Consider the following 15110-nt stretch of genomic DNA (forward strand, 5'->3'; position numbering starts at 1 on the left):
GTCTCATTGTTGGTGTACATGCTCCTGAAAATATACACAGTATAGAGTGATACAATTGCAAGTTATAGGAATTAAAAACACATTTGGGAAGGTAGAACTGAATAGTCTATATTATTTGGTGAAAACTACTGAGGAAAAAAGTGAGATTTGTTTTATACAGGGAAGTTTCCTATATATTACTGAGCAGTAAAACAAGATGAAAATGGGCTTGAAATGAATAGAAGTTTAATGTAAGAATTTAGTTGATAGATTTTACTTGTAGTACAGTTCTAATCTGAAAAGTGACTACATACATTCTTATTATTTGTATCTTGATACTCTGAATTTTAGGTTAACTAAAATTCAGATAATGACCCTGGAACCTGTAATTTGAATAGAAACAAATTGAATTAATCCTTACATCAGAATACTTGCCATTATTATTAGCTATTCCAGTATTCCAAATTTTCTTGCATGTGAAAATGGCACCTTCTTAATCAATCTGCTCCTTATGTTATTCAGAATAGTATCTTCTGTCTTTTCTGATGGAAGTAGGTTTCAAACTTTTTACTTTTGTTAGTACTACAGCAAGAATTCAACTTTCAGATTCCATGTGGAGCTTGGAGGGCTGGCAATTAAGGAAGAAAAATCTTTTTACTTATATAGTGAGCAGATTTGATTTGGAATCATTGAAAGGCAATTAAGGTGTAAACCTCCAGTGTAATTTTCAAGTCACTTTTCAAATTAGAACTGCACCGGTGTAAATTTGAAGTAACTCTACAGACTTTAATGAAGATACTGCAGAACTCTGGAGGTATAACTGACAGGAAATTGCTCAAGAGACTTATTAGTCTATCAACTTTACATATCTGTCTTTTCCATGAAGGGGCTGGGGGGAACAAGTCTGAGTTAGCTTTATTTTATGTAACTCGATTACATTTTCTAGCTGTTGTGTATCTTTCCCTATTGCACTGCTAATAATGTTTCTATAAAAGCCATACACCTAATAGGCTTATTGCTTCATCTTTTTCCAAACATTGTCCAGTATTTATGACACTGCATTCATTTTAATAATACTGCCTTATAGTAGTAAGTGATAGTGCTCTGGTTAATGTGTTTTCAGGTAAACAAAGTATTTTAATCTCAGTCTAGATTAATAACTAAATGCACAGGGCTGTGACATATGGTAATTGCAGTTGCTGTACAGTGAGTCAGACCCATTGGGAAAAAATACAGCAGATATTCTGTTTTTTGTCTAGTAAGATAAAGTATACAGTGGTGACCACTGAAAAGTGAAGTGCTCCTGTGGGAGGTAGAAACAAGAGATTCATTGGTTTGCAAAATATCAGGTATGGAGATAGAAACAAAACCACATCTTCACAGCTGATTGTTTTGTGAGACAAAATTGTTAAGTAAAACAGATGTCTCTTCCTTTCTCAGCTTGGCTGTCATGAAACACAGACGCCCATTAGCCAAAAGAGCTATGTGAAATGTTTTACACTTAAAGTAGTATACAGGAAAACTCCACTAGCTTATTTTTTGCCAACTTCCCTGCTAGTCAGGAAAAGACAAATTTCATTTCACTTGGGACAATATCTTTTAAATTTTCATAGAACTATTTAAAATAATTCAGTTTTGGGGTTTTATCCCCCAAAACATCATTTATAATGGACATTTCTGATATTAGCACTATAGGTTGCCATCTTACTGAACAGAGGTTTTGGTTTTGTTTTTGATTTGCAACAATGCTATGTGTGTGAAGTCAGTGCCAGAGGACCTGCTTTTGATCTTACAACAGAGTAAGGCTGTAGCACCTTGCAGAAGTTATTTCATTTCTGACCCACAGAAAGGAAAGGTGGCAGTGCTTACAGAATGAGCTAGAATATAGTCTACCTCCTCACCTCACTTCTGTGGGTTTTACTGCTTTACTCCTCTAGTTGCCACCTGTGGTCTGACCTACAGACCGTGAAGCTTCAGGGGAGAGTGAACACACTACTGTAATGTATGCTTGGTGTTGGAGTAGGATTGGGTGCCAGCATAGTGCCCCTGCAGTGTCTGTGACACCATGGTGATAGGTCCTCCCCGTGAGTTCTTCTGAAGTCTCTATGTATTAAGTGTGGGAACTGCAGCCTCTTTCTAAATATTCTGCTCTGCAGTAGGGCAGCCAGCCACCCCCAAAGCATTCATAGGTGTGTCCTCAAAGTCCTTTATTTAACTACTTCTGGTTCATTTGAGTGCAGTAGAGGAAGACACTCTTCTTTGACTAAATGTTGTGACTTTTCCCAAATGTTGTTACATTTTCATCAGCAGTTTATTAAGTACTTTTTATACATATGTAGCAGCTAAGAGACCGTTTGAAATATGACAAATCTCAGAAACTCAGCATAGGTTTGTGATCCTTTTGGAGAAACAGAGTCCCATTTTAAATTCATGACAAACTAATTTGAAGTACTGTTGTGCCTATTATGAACAGCCCTCCTATTAAGTAATGGGAAACCCTATATCTATCTCCATTCTGTATTGCCTTTATCCAGAGTGTCTAGCTATCCTATACTCATTCTATGAAAAATAGGGACAGTCCAAATTCCCAACCTTTTTTGGGAGGGCGGGAGGGCTTGGAAACATTTCAGGATTCACCCCAGTAAATATGTCATGTAAGTAATGTAATTATCTGCCAACAATGGATCCATGAGTTTATACAGTGTATCTTGTGAAAATGAAGGAAACAGATTCTCCAAATTATTATGCAATTAATTGAACAGTTGTTTAAGGTAATTCTGAACAAAATAAGAAACAACTCAAACTTTCCTTCATCCCTCAGACTGGAATTATCTTTTGAGGTTTTGAAAAAAATGGTTAATACCATTCTTTCCTCCTTACAGTTTTTTATCACCTTTATTTTCTATTTGCTGGTTGGGTAAAAATGAAGAAAAGAAGAAATCCCAGGAGAGGTTATTTTTGAGAGCTATGTACCCCAATTTGCAAATGAAAGAGGGTCTAAAGTTCTGATAAGTGATTCTTTGAGCCCAACTTAAACCATAGAATCATAGAATCATAGAATATAAGGGTTGGAAGGGACCCCAGAAGGTCATCTAGTCCAACCCCCTGCTCAAAGCAGGACCAATTCCCAGTTAAATCATCCCAGCCAGGGCTTTGTCAAGCCTGACCTTAAAAACCTCTAAGGAAGGAGATTCTACCACCTCCCTAGGTAACGCATTCCAGTGTTTCACCACCCTCATAGTGAAAAAGTTTTTCCTAATATCCAATCTAAACCTCCCGCACTATAACTTGAGACCATTACTCCTCGTTCTGTCATCTGATACCATTGAGAACAGTCTAGAGCCATCCTCTTTGGAACCCCCTTTCAGGTAGTTGAAAACAGCTATCAAATCCCCCCTCATTCTTCTCTTCTGCAGGCTAAACAATCCCAGCTCCCTCAGCCTCTCCTCATAACTCATATGTTCCAGACCCCTAATCATTTTTGTTGCCCTTCGCTGGACTCTCTCCAATTTATCCACATCCTTCTTGAAGTGTGGGGCCCAAAACTGGACACAGTACTCCAGATGAGGCCTCACCAATGTCGAATAGAGGGGAACGATCACGTCCCTCGATCTGCTCGCTATGCCCCTACTTATACATCCCAAAATGCCATTGGCCTTCTTGGCAACAAGGGCACACTGCTGACTCATATCCAGCTTCTCGTCCACTGTCACCCCTAGGTCCTTTTCCGCAGAACTGCTGCCTAGCCATTCGGTCCCTAGTCTGTAGCTGTGCATTGGGTTCTTCCGTCCTAAGTGCAGGACCCTGCACTTATCCTTATTGAACCTCATCAGATTTCTTTTGGCCCAATCCTCCAATTTGTCTAGGTCCTTCTGTATCCTATCCCTCCCCTCCAGTGTATCTACCACTCCTCCCAGTTTAGTATCATCCGCAAATTTGCTGAGAGTGCAATCCACACCATCCTCCAGATCATTTATGAAGATATTGAACAAAACCGGCCCCAGGACCGACCCTTGGGGCACTCCACCCTTTAAGTGTTTCAAAGTCCTCCTATCACTAATGCATTTGTTTGTTGTTGAATACAACATAGCTCCTCAGACCACCTTAGGGTGATATACGCATGCCAGAAAACAGTTACTTATGCTTTATGTCTGTGGTTCTTCATGTGTTATTTTTGCCTACCTGCAAATGTGAGTTGTGCTCCCAGCACCCCTGAGCTTGGGGAGACTTCTAGAAAATGAGTGCCTACTGGGACCGTGGAAGCACCCCTTAGTGACACTGAACATTTGGAGTGAACCTTATAAACCTCTGTTTCTTATGATAAACCCCAGAATCCTGTGTGAGCACAGCTCTAGGTGGGATATTTGAATATGCTGTAGCTCATAGGCTAGAAAAGTAACTGAAGGGAGCTGCGTTATGGACCCACACTCTGACTCTGATTTTGAAAAGTGGATTTTACCTCAGCAAACGTGACTTCCTTCATCTGCATAGAGCCTTATTACTCTGATTTAATGCAGGTGAAGTGAATTCATTCTGCATGTGCAACTCCCATTAAAGTTGTTAGAAATTTCACATGCAGATCAAGGGCAGATATATCTCTTCATCTCTACAATAATTTGGTAAAAGAAAAGGGCTACTTTAAATTAGCCTGTCACCACTGCATGTTTTTTATAACCACTCAGTGACCTGAACAGATAAATATTTCAGGAATGGCATGTTGACTTTGCTATGGTATTAAGAAAGTGGGACAATCTGTGACTACATGCAGTAATTTCATATTTAAGATGACAATATTATTGACTCAGAACTTTGCAATTAGAAATGTATTAGAATGAAGTGTAAATATATTTTAAATACTGTAGATATATAGATATGCACTGATAATATATCACATACACAGAATTCTACATTTAATCCATGAAACTGTCAAAGGCTTCTAAAAATGAGCTCCTTGCAACTATGAGTGGGGCTTTGTCTGGCCAGTTGGGGGAAAAGAGGTTGTAGCCCCTTAAAAGATTTCCCCCTCCCTTAGGAGTGATATCACTTGAGATGCGGGTTGACCAGAAGAGGCTCAGGTAGGTCACTGGGCCCCTGAACACTTAGGGGATAGGAAAGGTGTATATATACACCTGTTACTCCAGTCAGAACCCTTTTTCTCCCTGGATCAGCATAGAACCAGGTTTTTTGGTTTGCCAGGGGAATTGCACTACTCACCTTTTTGGGACTGAGACAGAATTTTTCCCTCATAGCCAGATTGGCTAGGACAGGTGTGAATTTTTTCACCTACTCCACAGCAGCTCCAGGATCTGATGGGGGTAGGGTCAGGAGATATTATTCAAGATGTCACAACTTAGCAGGTGGTAATTGTCAAGTGGAAGTATTTGTTCCAGAGGGTTGTCTAGTTTCCTGATAAACCAGAATTGGAAGTGCATTTAGGGAAGTGTAACAGGGTACCTGGCCCCTTAAATGAAATTGGGCCAACTTCTCCTGTTGCAGTCCTACTGCACCCTAGTTTGGTGTCATGGGGAGGGAGGGGCTGCCTCTGGGAGTTATAAATGACAAGTGGTCCAAGGCAACAGAGTTTGGAATCCAGAATTCAGAGGACAAGAGAGCTCAGAGGAAAGGCAGAGATGGGCTCAGAGCTTCAGGAAGGGGATGCCCCTGAAGGAGGGAGCCGTGAAAGTTTCCTAGTGAGCAGCAAACCAGATTAGGCTGGTGAAAACAGGAGGCAGCTGAGAGGGGTCCACCTACAAACTTTCCCAGGACACAGCGCCACAGTCAGAGAGGGATGAAGGCTGAGAGCAACAGAAGGAGATGCCTGCTGGCTCTCTGAGCCGGAGGGCTGAAGTCTGGGGAATGATGGAGGAATGAGTCCACTGATGGCTCTGGACAGGAGCTAGAACCATAGGGAAACAGCTAGAGTGTGAGGTGTGGTAAGAGAAGTCAAAACTGCACTAGGGAGCTGGGGCACAGTGAGAAGAGCCAGAGCTGTATCTGGTGTATTGTAGGGACTGGAAAGAGTGAATGTACTATTTGGACTGGGGAATTTTGAATTATGAAGTGGGACTTTTGTTATAAACTAACCCCACAAAAGATCCATTCATATGTAGAAGCATGTCTGGAGTTATTGGGGACTCTAGAAGAAAAGGGGATACTGAGGCAGGCACACTTTTTGTGCTGTGGCCTGCCATAGGAGGGCACCTCAGGCAGGGCCACCATAGCATAGGGGAAGGTATGCCCTAATGAAGCTAAGGAAGGGGTTGACTCCTGTATCTGGTACAGCAGGGAGATAGCTCCTTTTCCCCAGCCCCAGAACTCTCATATGACAGGAGGGTGGTGGGGTCTCAGCAGGGAGAGCTGATAGTATCTCTCAAATTGGTGGAAACATTTCGTGAAGGAATGGTGACATGTGTTGTACAAGTTATTGCTGGATAGTTCCGAGGTGCATTAATAAAGCTGTGGCCTAATGTAACCACATCCTTTGTACCTTGTGTTTCTTCCTGCATGGTTGGGACCATGTACCCCAGATGTTTGCAGGCACATTTGTTTTCATGCCAAAAAATACTTCAAAAGGAAAGTTACTTTTTGGTAATTCAATATATCTCAGTCTCTTCTTCTCCCTTCCCATGATAGAGCACCAGCTGTTGTGTGTCTCATGACTCTGCCCCTCCTAGGAAGCACACAGCTGAAGGAACTGTCAGAGAGATTTTCTTTTTGTCCTTGGGTATGTCTAGGAGAAAACCAGTGAAGAAAATTAGAAAGCAAGGAAGAGGTGGAAGAGAAAGAGCCTGAGGAGAGGTTGAGACTTCCAAGTTGTAGGGGGCAAAGAAACTGGAGGGGGAAAGAAAAGGACTAGATCTTACATAGAAGAGACTCCCCTTACAATTTCTTTCCTTGCTTTCTTCCTGTTAGATGTAGCCAGCTGTCCCTGACTGTCTTCCTTGTTTTTAGAAAAAGGAAGATGTATGACAAACATGTTTTGTTCTGTGTTCACTGTTTATTTTAATTTTTAGCTCAAGCAAAATTTAATCTGTAATTCTTTGCTCCATGCTTACGCTTACTGTTAGTTATTGTTGAATCAAGAGAGAATGGGAAAATTACTCTAATCAAAGTTCAGTAACTTTTAATCAGTTTTCTAAGTTTCTCAGTTTCTAAGCTGATAATGGCTTTGGTCCTAGATCCTGCATGAGTTCCTTCCCTTCTCCAGGCTCTGCTCATTATGAGTGTGTGGGAAAGATTCAGCTTCTGAAAATTTACCACAGCAAGAGGAATTAATCCTCAGACCTTTACTTCATCCCTCTGTTCCATTGAACTCATTTGGTTTCTGCAGAGACACCTGGGTATTGCTACATCAGAGCAGACCAGTAGTCCATCTAGTCTAGAATTTTGCCTCTGATATTGGCCTGAAATAGATGCTTTAGAGGAGAGTATGAAAGCAACATAGTGTACCAGGAAAACAAATGTAATAACTGGATACCATGGGGGAATATTTATACCTGATCTAAGTGTGTGATCCGTTTATTCCCTAAGCATGAACATCTTTTTGTTATCCTAGCTTGTACGATTGAAGATGGTATTCTGATAAGTAGTCAATGCTACTTTAATATCGCTATGCTGTTTCCCCTAATTATAGTTAAAACATGAGGGAAAAGCCCAAAGTGCTGCACTAGTTTTATTTTATGTGTGAAACTTTTTGGATCATTCTAATATTCTTGCAGCCTGACCTCTTTTTTTTTTTTTTGGTGAACTTTGATTTTGCGGCTACAATGTTGTGCCTATAAATAAATGTTGCAAAAAATTTGATGGTGCAAATAAGTGTGGACACATTTTATAGTGCTTAGATGCCCAGCTGTTTGCACCTATAAATGAATGTTATTGTTGTTAACTATTATGTATAGTGTCATTAAATGCACAAATAAGTTAGTGAGGCACGTAACTGCCTGCTTACAGTGATCATAAATTTTGCCAATGGTTGTTTGAACTCACTAAATGGGCTTAAAGAGTTGGTGGTGGTTGTTCCCCCCCCCAAAAAAAAAATTCCATGCTCAACAGCATGGCCACAAAATCAGAAACAGATTAGAGGTGCTTAAAAAAAAAATATCGGGGCCTTTATCAGATATGACACATCTGCAAAATTTAAAAACATTTTAAAATATACCTTTCAGGGTGAAAATAAATTGAATTATTTAATTCTACAAATCAGACATAACAGACTCAATGAGAAAGCAGGGAATTGTGTAACAGGAAGCGGGGAGGTGGTGTTGAGTGTAACACTCTGGCTTAGCCAATTGCATTTCAGTACAGTATAAAATAGCAAAACATTTTGCATTAGGGCTCTTCCAGTGTTAGAAGTCATTTGTAAAGAAAGATATCTGATAACCTGATTTAAATCAATACTGATTGCTTAATGAATCTGATGCTTTTTGGTTTAGCCTGATAAAACTATTTGATGGGCATAAAAGTGATAATGAGTTACACTGAAATGTACTCCAGTTTAGGAGAAGGAAACATAAATAATAAGAAATAAAAAATTTAAAAATCGTGTGACACACTGCCAGTTGTTCTGTTTTCCTTAATTGTCATGTATCCTGCCATGTCCTTTATCTGCTTAGTGAATTTACAACTAACACAGCAGGTTGTGAATTTTTAATAGGCTCTCTTTAAGGAAAGAAAAGGTCAACATTAACATAAAATTCTTCTTTAAGATTTGTGGCACAAATGTTTCACAGCCGAGAACAGGTGTTGCTGGAAAACTAAAATCTGCCACAACAGTCAAGTGGAATGACTCTTTGTGTTAAGTGAGGGAGACGTGAATGCTTTAATACAGCACAATGACTGCAATGTGCCAAGTCAATGTAAATAGAAAATGAGTGTTTTTCCAGTCCTCATCTTGTTTTTTTGCATGCAGAATGACTTCATGTCTTTAAAAAACTTTTTAAAGTAAAAGATTTCTTTCTCTCTCTCTCTCCTTTAGCTTCACTCTGACCAGGACAAGGGAGATGGATCTCTCAAGTACATTTTATCAGGAGATGGGGCTGGTACTCTTTTCATTATTGATGAGAAAACAGGTGACATCCATGCCACTCGAAGAATTGATAGGGAAGAGAAAGCCTTTTACACCCTTCGTGCCCAGGCTATTAACAGAAGAACTCTGAGGCCAGTGGAGCCCGAGTCAGAGTTTGTCATAAAAATCCATGACATCAATGACAATGAACCAACGTTTCCAGAAGAAATTTATACTGCTAGTGTTCCTGAAATGTCAGTAGTCGGTAAGTAGTGATTTCTGGTGTAAGGACATACTTTTAACTATGATCTTTAACGTAACCATTTCCCCAACCATTATAAAGTCAGTTAAGTCCTGATTTTCACTCAGAAGGTAAGTAATATTAGTACTTTTCTTTGTTTAGAATTAGAAATAGGCCTGAGAGAAAACCCTACATCTGGTGCGGAGTTCAGGGTTCAGACTCTGCAGCCAGATCCAGATACAAATTGTATGGTTGGAGCTTTTGTCTATTTATAATCTTAAATACATTAATTCAAATGTTGTTGGAATTTGAATAAAAAGATGTGATACATAATTCATGGTTTGGTCTATGTGAATTGTATCCCTCCCTGAAATCTGCAGGAAAAAGGTGATTGGGGAAGCCTTTGATAAAAACTTCAGTGGAGTGTTTCCTTTCTATTTTTATAAACTGAAGCAACTCTAGTCTGCCTTCTCTCTCCTGGGTTCTGTGGCTGAGGAGCTATACTTCCTTGCTCCTGTCTCCTAATGCATTGACAGCAGACACAGTCCTGAAGAAGCTTCTGTTCATTCTCTGCCTTTGTTCACCTCTTTGCATTGTTTTTTTGTTTGTTTTTTTTTTTGGGGGGGGGGGGGCGGGGAGGGGTGGACTTTGTTGTTACCCTTCCAGTTCTCCCACAGCTTGCTTGTGGCTGGTGGTAGTCGGAATCCGAAGTGTCTTCGCTGTTCTCTTTATGCTTCATTTCACCCTCTATACTGGTTCTTGGATAAGAGCTTTGCCAGTTCCCATTCTCATTTTTATTTGTGGCTGGTACATGGGCAGGCGCTGAGCAGTTGTTAGGCAGAGTCCCATGGAAGGACATAAAAGTACCGTTACACATTGTGCTACATGCTGAGCATGACTGAGATAAATGTAAGCCAGTACAAATAACATTCAGAATCACAATTAGTTGACATGATGCTGAATTCAATTTGTCTTGGTGTATGAAGACTGCAGTGTTGTGGTCAGCATCATGTCAGCTAACCTGTTCAAACTATAGAACAGTCCTCCATATGATGATAACAATTTTACAGAAGAATCATGTAAGGTACGTTTTATGATAAAAAGTGGTCAATATTAAAAATTCACTATTTGCCAGATTAGTATACAATTGTATATGTGATGCAAAGTTTCCTACTACATTTAGAATACAAAATAACTTGAGTGTGGAATCTGTTGGTAAATATTGACTTTTTAGTAGCTACTAAAGTATGACTTAAAAGTATTTCATATAATGTTTTGAGAGACCTCACTGACCCTGATTAGTATTTACAATCAACAGAAGAAGACATGGACACTAGAAGATAAGAACCCCCAGAGAACTTTACAGAACTATGTGGGAGCATCATCCTGTTAACTGCATTGTTAACTATATGCATCTACCACATAGTCTAAACCTTCCATCATCTCAAAGTTTCAACATTAACCGAGCAAAGTTTATTTTAAAAAATGGTAATGCATTATTTGGTAAGGCACTGCACAGGGTTATATTGGGATTAGGGCTGTCAAGTGATTTAAAAAATTAATCATGATTAATCATGGAATTGATCACACTGTTAAACAATAATAAAATACCATTTATTTAAATATTTTGGATGTTTTCTACATTTTCAAATATATTGATTTCAATTACAACACAGAATACAAAGTGTTCAAAGCTTACTTTATATTTATTTTTGATTACAAGTACTTGCACTGTAAATAAAAACAAAATAAATAGTATTTTTCAATTCACCTAATACAAGTACTGTAGAGCAATCTCTTTATCATGAAAGTTGAACTTACAAATGTAGAATTATGTACAAAAAATAACTGCATTCAAAAATAAAACAATGTAAAGCCTTAGAGCCTACAAGTCCACTCAGTCCTACTTCTTGTTCAGCCAATCACTCAGAAAAACAGGTTTGTTTACATTTGCAGAAGATAATGCTGCCCTCTTCTTGTTTATAATGTCACCTGAAAATGACAACAGGCATCATCATTGCACTGTTGTAGCCGGCATCACAAGGTATTTACATGCCAGATACGTTAAAGATTCATGTGTCCCTTCATGCTTGAATCACCATTCCAGGGGACATGCGTCCATGCTGATGATGGGTTCTGCTCAATAACAATCCAAAGCAGTGTGGACTGATGCATGTTCATTTTCATCATCTGAGTCAGATGCCACTAGCAGAAGGTTGATTTTCTTTTTTGGTGGTTCGGGTTCTATAATTTCCTCATTGGAAAGTTGCTCTTTTAAGACTTTTGAAAGCATGCTCCACACTTCATCCCACTCAGATTTTGGAAGATTCTTAAACCTTGGGTGGAGTTCTGTAGCTATCTTTCGAAATCTCACATTGGTACCTTCTTTGCATTTTGTCAAATCTGCAGTGAAAGTGTTCTTAAAATGAACATCATGTCCTGGATCATCATCTGAGACTGCTATAACATGAAACATATGGGGAATGTGGGTAAAACAGAGCAGGGGACATACAGTTCTCCCCCAAGAAGTTCAGTCACAAATGTAATTAACACTTTTTTTTTTTAATGAGCATCATCAGCATGGAAGCATGTCCTCTGGAATGGTGGCCAAAGCATGGAGGGGCATACAAATGTTTAGCATATCTGGCATGTAAATACCTTGCAATGCTGTCTACAAAAGTGCCATACAACTAAATGCCTGTTCTCACTTTCTGGTGACATTGTACATAAGAAAATGGCAGCATTATCTCCTGTAAATGTAAACAAACTTGTTGGTCTTAGCAGTTGGCTGAACAAGAAGTAGGACTAAGTGGGCTTGTATGCACTGAAGTTTTACATTGTTCTGTTTTTGAGTGCAGTTATGTAGCAAAAAAAAATCTGCTTTTGTAACTTGCACTTTCATGACCAAGATATTGCACTACAGTACTTGTATGAGGTGAATTGAAAAATACTATTTCTTTTGTTTATTATTTTTACAGTGCAACTATTTGTAATCAAGAGTAATATACACTTTGATTTAAATTACAACAGAGAATACAATATTTATGAAAATGTAGAAAAACACTTACCATATTTAATAAATTTCAATTGGTATTCTACTGTTTAATAGTGCAATTACAATTGTGATTAATCATGAATAATTTTTTTAATCACGATTAATTTTTTTTTAGTTAATCGTGTGAGTTAACTGCAATTAATTGACAGCCCTAATTGGGACCCTACAAAACTAGTCTGAATAATGAAGGGATCACAACAAGGTTATCTAGCTTCAGTGTTTTTAAAATGGAACACAAAAATAACATTGACTATATATAAATTATAGCTTTTCTGGTACCGTAAGTCTCAGCAAATGTCATGCAGCTTCAATTAAGGAGATGATTTTGACAGAACAGTTCTGTATCATTTGGAAAGGGAGGCATATGGCAGGAGCTGGGATTGGAAAAGCCATCTCAGACCATCAGTCCCATCCTCAAAATCTTTCTCTAAAAGACATTCCACTAGGCTGTATATAAACTATTTTTGGATACTTTTAATGAAAGCAATTCAATGCCTTAATTTAAAGTATTTTCCTATTGTGAATGATTCCATGTTCAGTTTCAACCTTTTGGCTCTTATTATCCCATTCTCAATTACAAAAAAGACCCATTTGTGTAAATGCATCTGAGATATTCATGACTTGTATCTTCATGTGCAATCATTAGACCTCACATTCAGTTCAAAGTTTTGAACTCTCTGGGTCTGTAGGTGCCAGTATGTACTTCATGTCACCAAGTAAACAACCTTTGAGACCACTGCATCTGCTCGGCTCAATCCAGTGCAAATGTTGAAGGTGGATGGCTAAAACCTATATACCTGGATATCTAAAAGATGAGCTAGTTATCACAGAAAGCAAAATTTGTGTATTCCAAGTATAGTGGATCAAATCCTGCCCCTTTTACTTACACAAGTAGTCCTACTGAAGTTAATAGGACTAAATTCTGAGTAAAGAGCAGAATTTGGACTACTGTTTTAACAGCTACTCAAACAATTAACTGTGAACAACTTTATTTCACAAATGTAGACTTTTTTTGTTTGTTTGTTTGTGAGTTGCCAGCAGGACTTTTTCTAGGCTCCAGACAGTATAAATCAAAATTGGGTCATAAGCATAATCTCCAAATTCAAGGGGAATTTTCTAACAGGCTGAAATAATGCATAAGATTTTTCAGCTGAAAGCATAGGGCCTGACATTTTAATGCTTTGCTTCTCAAGTCATATATACCTGTGCAAAGTGGATGTAAAATGCTTCCAGATCAGAATTTTGCACTCATATTCATGGTAATAGTGCTACCCCTTTTTAACCCAAGTACTTAGCCAAAATTTGTGGTTTGTTTCATTTAGGAGGAGAATTTGATGTTGATGAAGTTGTGCTTATTTACTAAGAATCTACAGAGTATCTTGTTTCCCTGAACACGGCAGGAATTAAACAGCAGAAGAGTTTCTTTTTGCACAGTTCCAAGCCTCTGGCTGGTCAATACCTAGCCCAAAAGCTCTCTCCGGGCATTTCTGCAGTGTTCCCACTTCTCGTTCTGGCTGTGTCCTTGGGTTTCTTCTATTTCCCTCTCAGCTTCTATGCTGTTTCTCCTGCTTCTCTCTCAGAGACAGGCACAGACATAAGCACCAAACAATATCCAGGCAAAACCCTTTTCTTACATGTCTTGCAGTTACCTATGTTTTGGGTGAAGGCTGCTATTGTTTCTTCTGTCTGGTTCCATAAAGAAGCTTAATTGTTTCTTACATTTATCCATAATGAAAGGCAGATGTGACAACCATCAGTTTAAAGGAGGTTTAACTCAACCCACAACAGTAGCATTTTATGCCCATTTAGCACAAGCATAAAAATTAGGCAAGGTGAAAGTGCTTAAAATAGGGAGTGGGTCACAGAGCCAATACATAAATAAATAAAATAGAATTTTAAAAAAATAAAATAAAAATTGAGACCCATGTCTGAGGGGTGCACTTTAATAACTGCCTTACCAGAGCTGCCGTTTCCAGATTTGTGTTGACCCCCTTTTTTTTTTCAGACCCCTTTAAGCACTGGGAGGAATAAGGTCCATGTTTTTTTTTTTTCCCAAATAAAGTTACAAACCATTGACCTAGGCTGAAAGTGCCATCTCAGCCATAACCATAATATCACATAGTATCTTTTTACTCTGTTTCTGAAATAATTGTCCTTCATGAGAAAGTCCTCTACAATTTAATAGAAAATCATATCCTTTCTATAGGCTCTCTTAAGCATCTGATAGAATTTAATGAAGAAGTTTCTAGTATTCTATGGATTCCTATGGCATTCAGCTCTATTAAAATCTACAGAATTTCTCCATAAGGTTTCTCATCTCTTTTCCAAGAATTCTTAAAAATAACCAATAACTGTTCTGCAGTTTCCTCTGACAGTTTTGCCTGAACTATTGGGTACATATTTTATTTTTTTTAGTTCTAACATTTTACCAAGATTTCATGTACAATTCCCTATCCTGCAAAAAAGCTTGTCAAGGTTTTAGCCCACATGATTTTCCACAATTTGCACATTACCAAACAGTCTGCATTCTTCAAAGAAGGCCATCTATGTGCCCAGCAGCTCCTTGAGTGCACAAGGAGGAAAAGGGTGGAAGAGCCAGCAGGAAGATATTTTTAAAATCCTTGTTCTCCCTGGATAGGGAGACCAGATGTCCCAATATTATCGGGACCGTCCTGATATTAGGGGCTTTGTCTTATATAGGCAACTATTTCCCTTTCCTTCCACCTCCCCTGGAAAAAAAAAAAAGGTGTCCCAATTTTTCACACTTGTTATTTGGTCACCCTATCCCTGGAGTACAGGGACGGTTCCCTCCTAGTATCCCTTTGATCATG

The 15110-nt window shown here is 38.7% G+C and overlaps 1 protein-coding gene across 6 annotated transcripts in view; it reads left to right on the plus strand.

Moving 5' to 3' along the window:
- The window catches only part of CDH10 (cadherin 10), a 149161-nt gene that overhangs the window by 84230 nt on the left and 49821 nt on the right, over positions 1-15110 (plus strand). For all 6 annotated transcript variants that reach the window (XM_048839658.2, XM_048839657.2, XM_048839656.2 and 3 more), the window contains one exon: positions 8954-9248. In XM_048839658.2, coding sequence (XP_048695615.1) covers positions 8954-9248 — 295 coding nt within the window. The remainder of the gene's footprint in view (positions 1-8953; positions 9249-15110) is intronic.

This window comes from Caretta caretta, chromosome 2 (assembly GCF_965140235.1).
Source record: "Caretta caretta isolate rCarCar2 chromosome 2, rCarCar1.hap1, whole genome shotgun sequence".
Classification (NCBI taxonomy): domain Eukaryota; kingdom Metazoa; phylum Chordata; order Testudines; family Cheloniidae; genus Caretta; species Caretta caretta.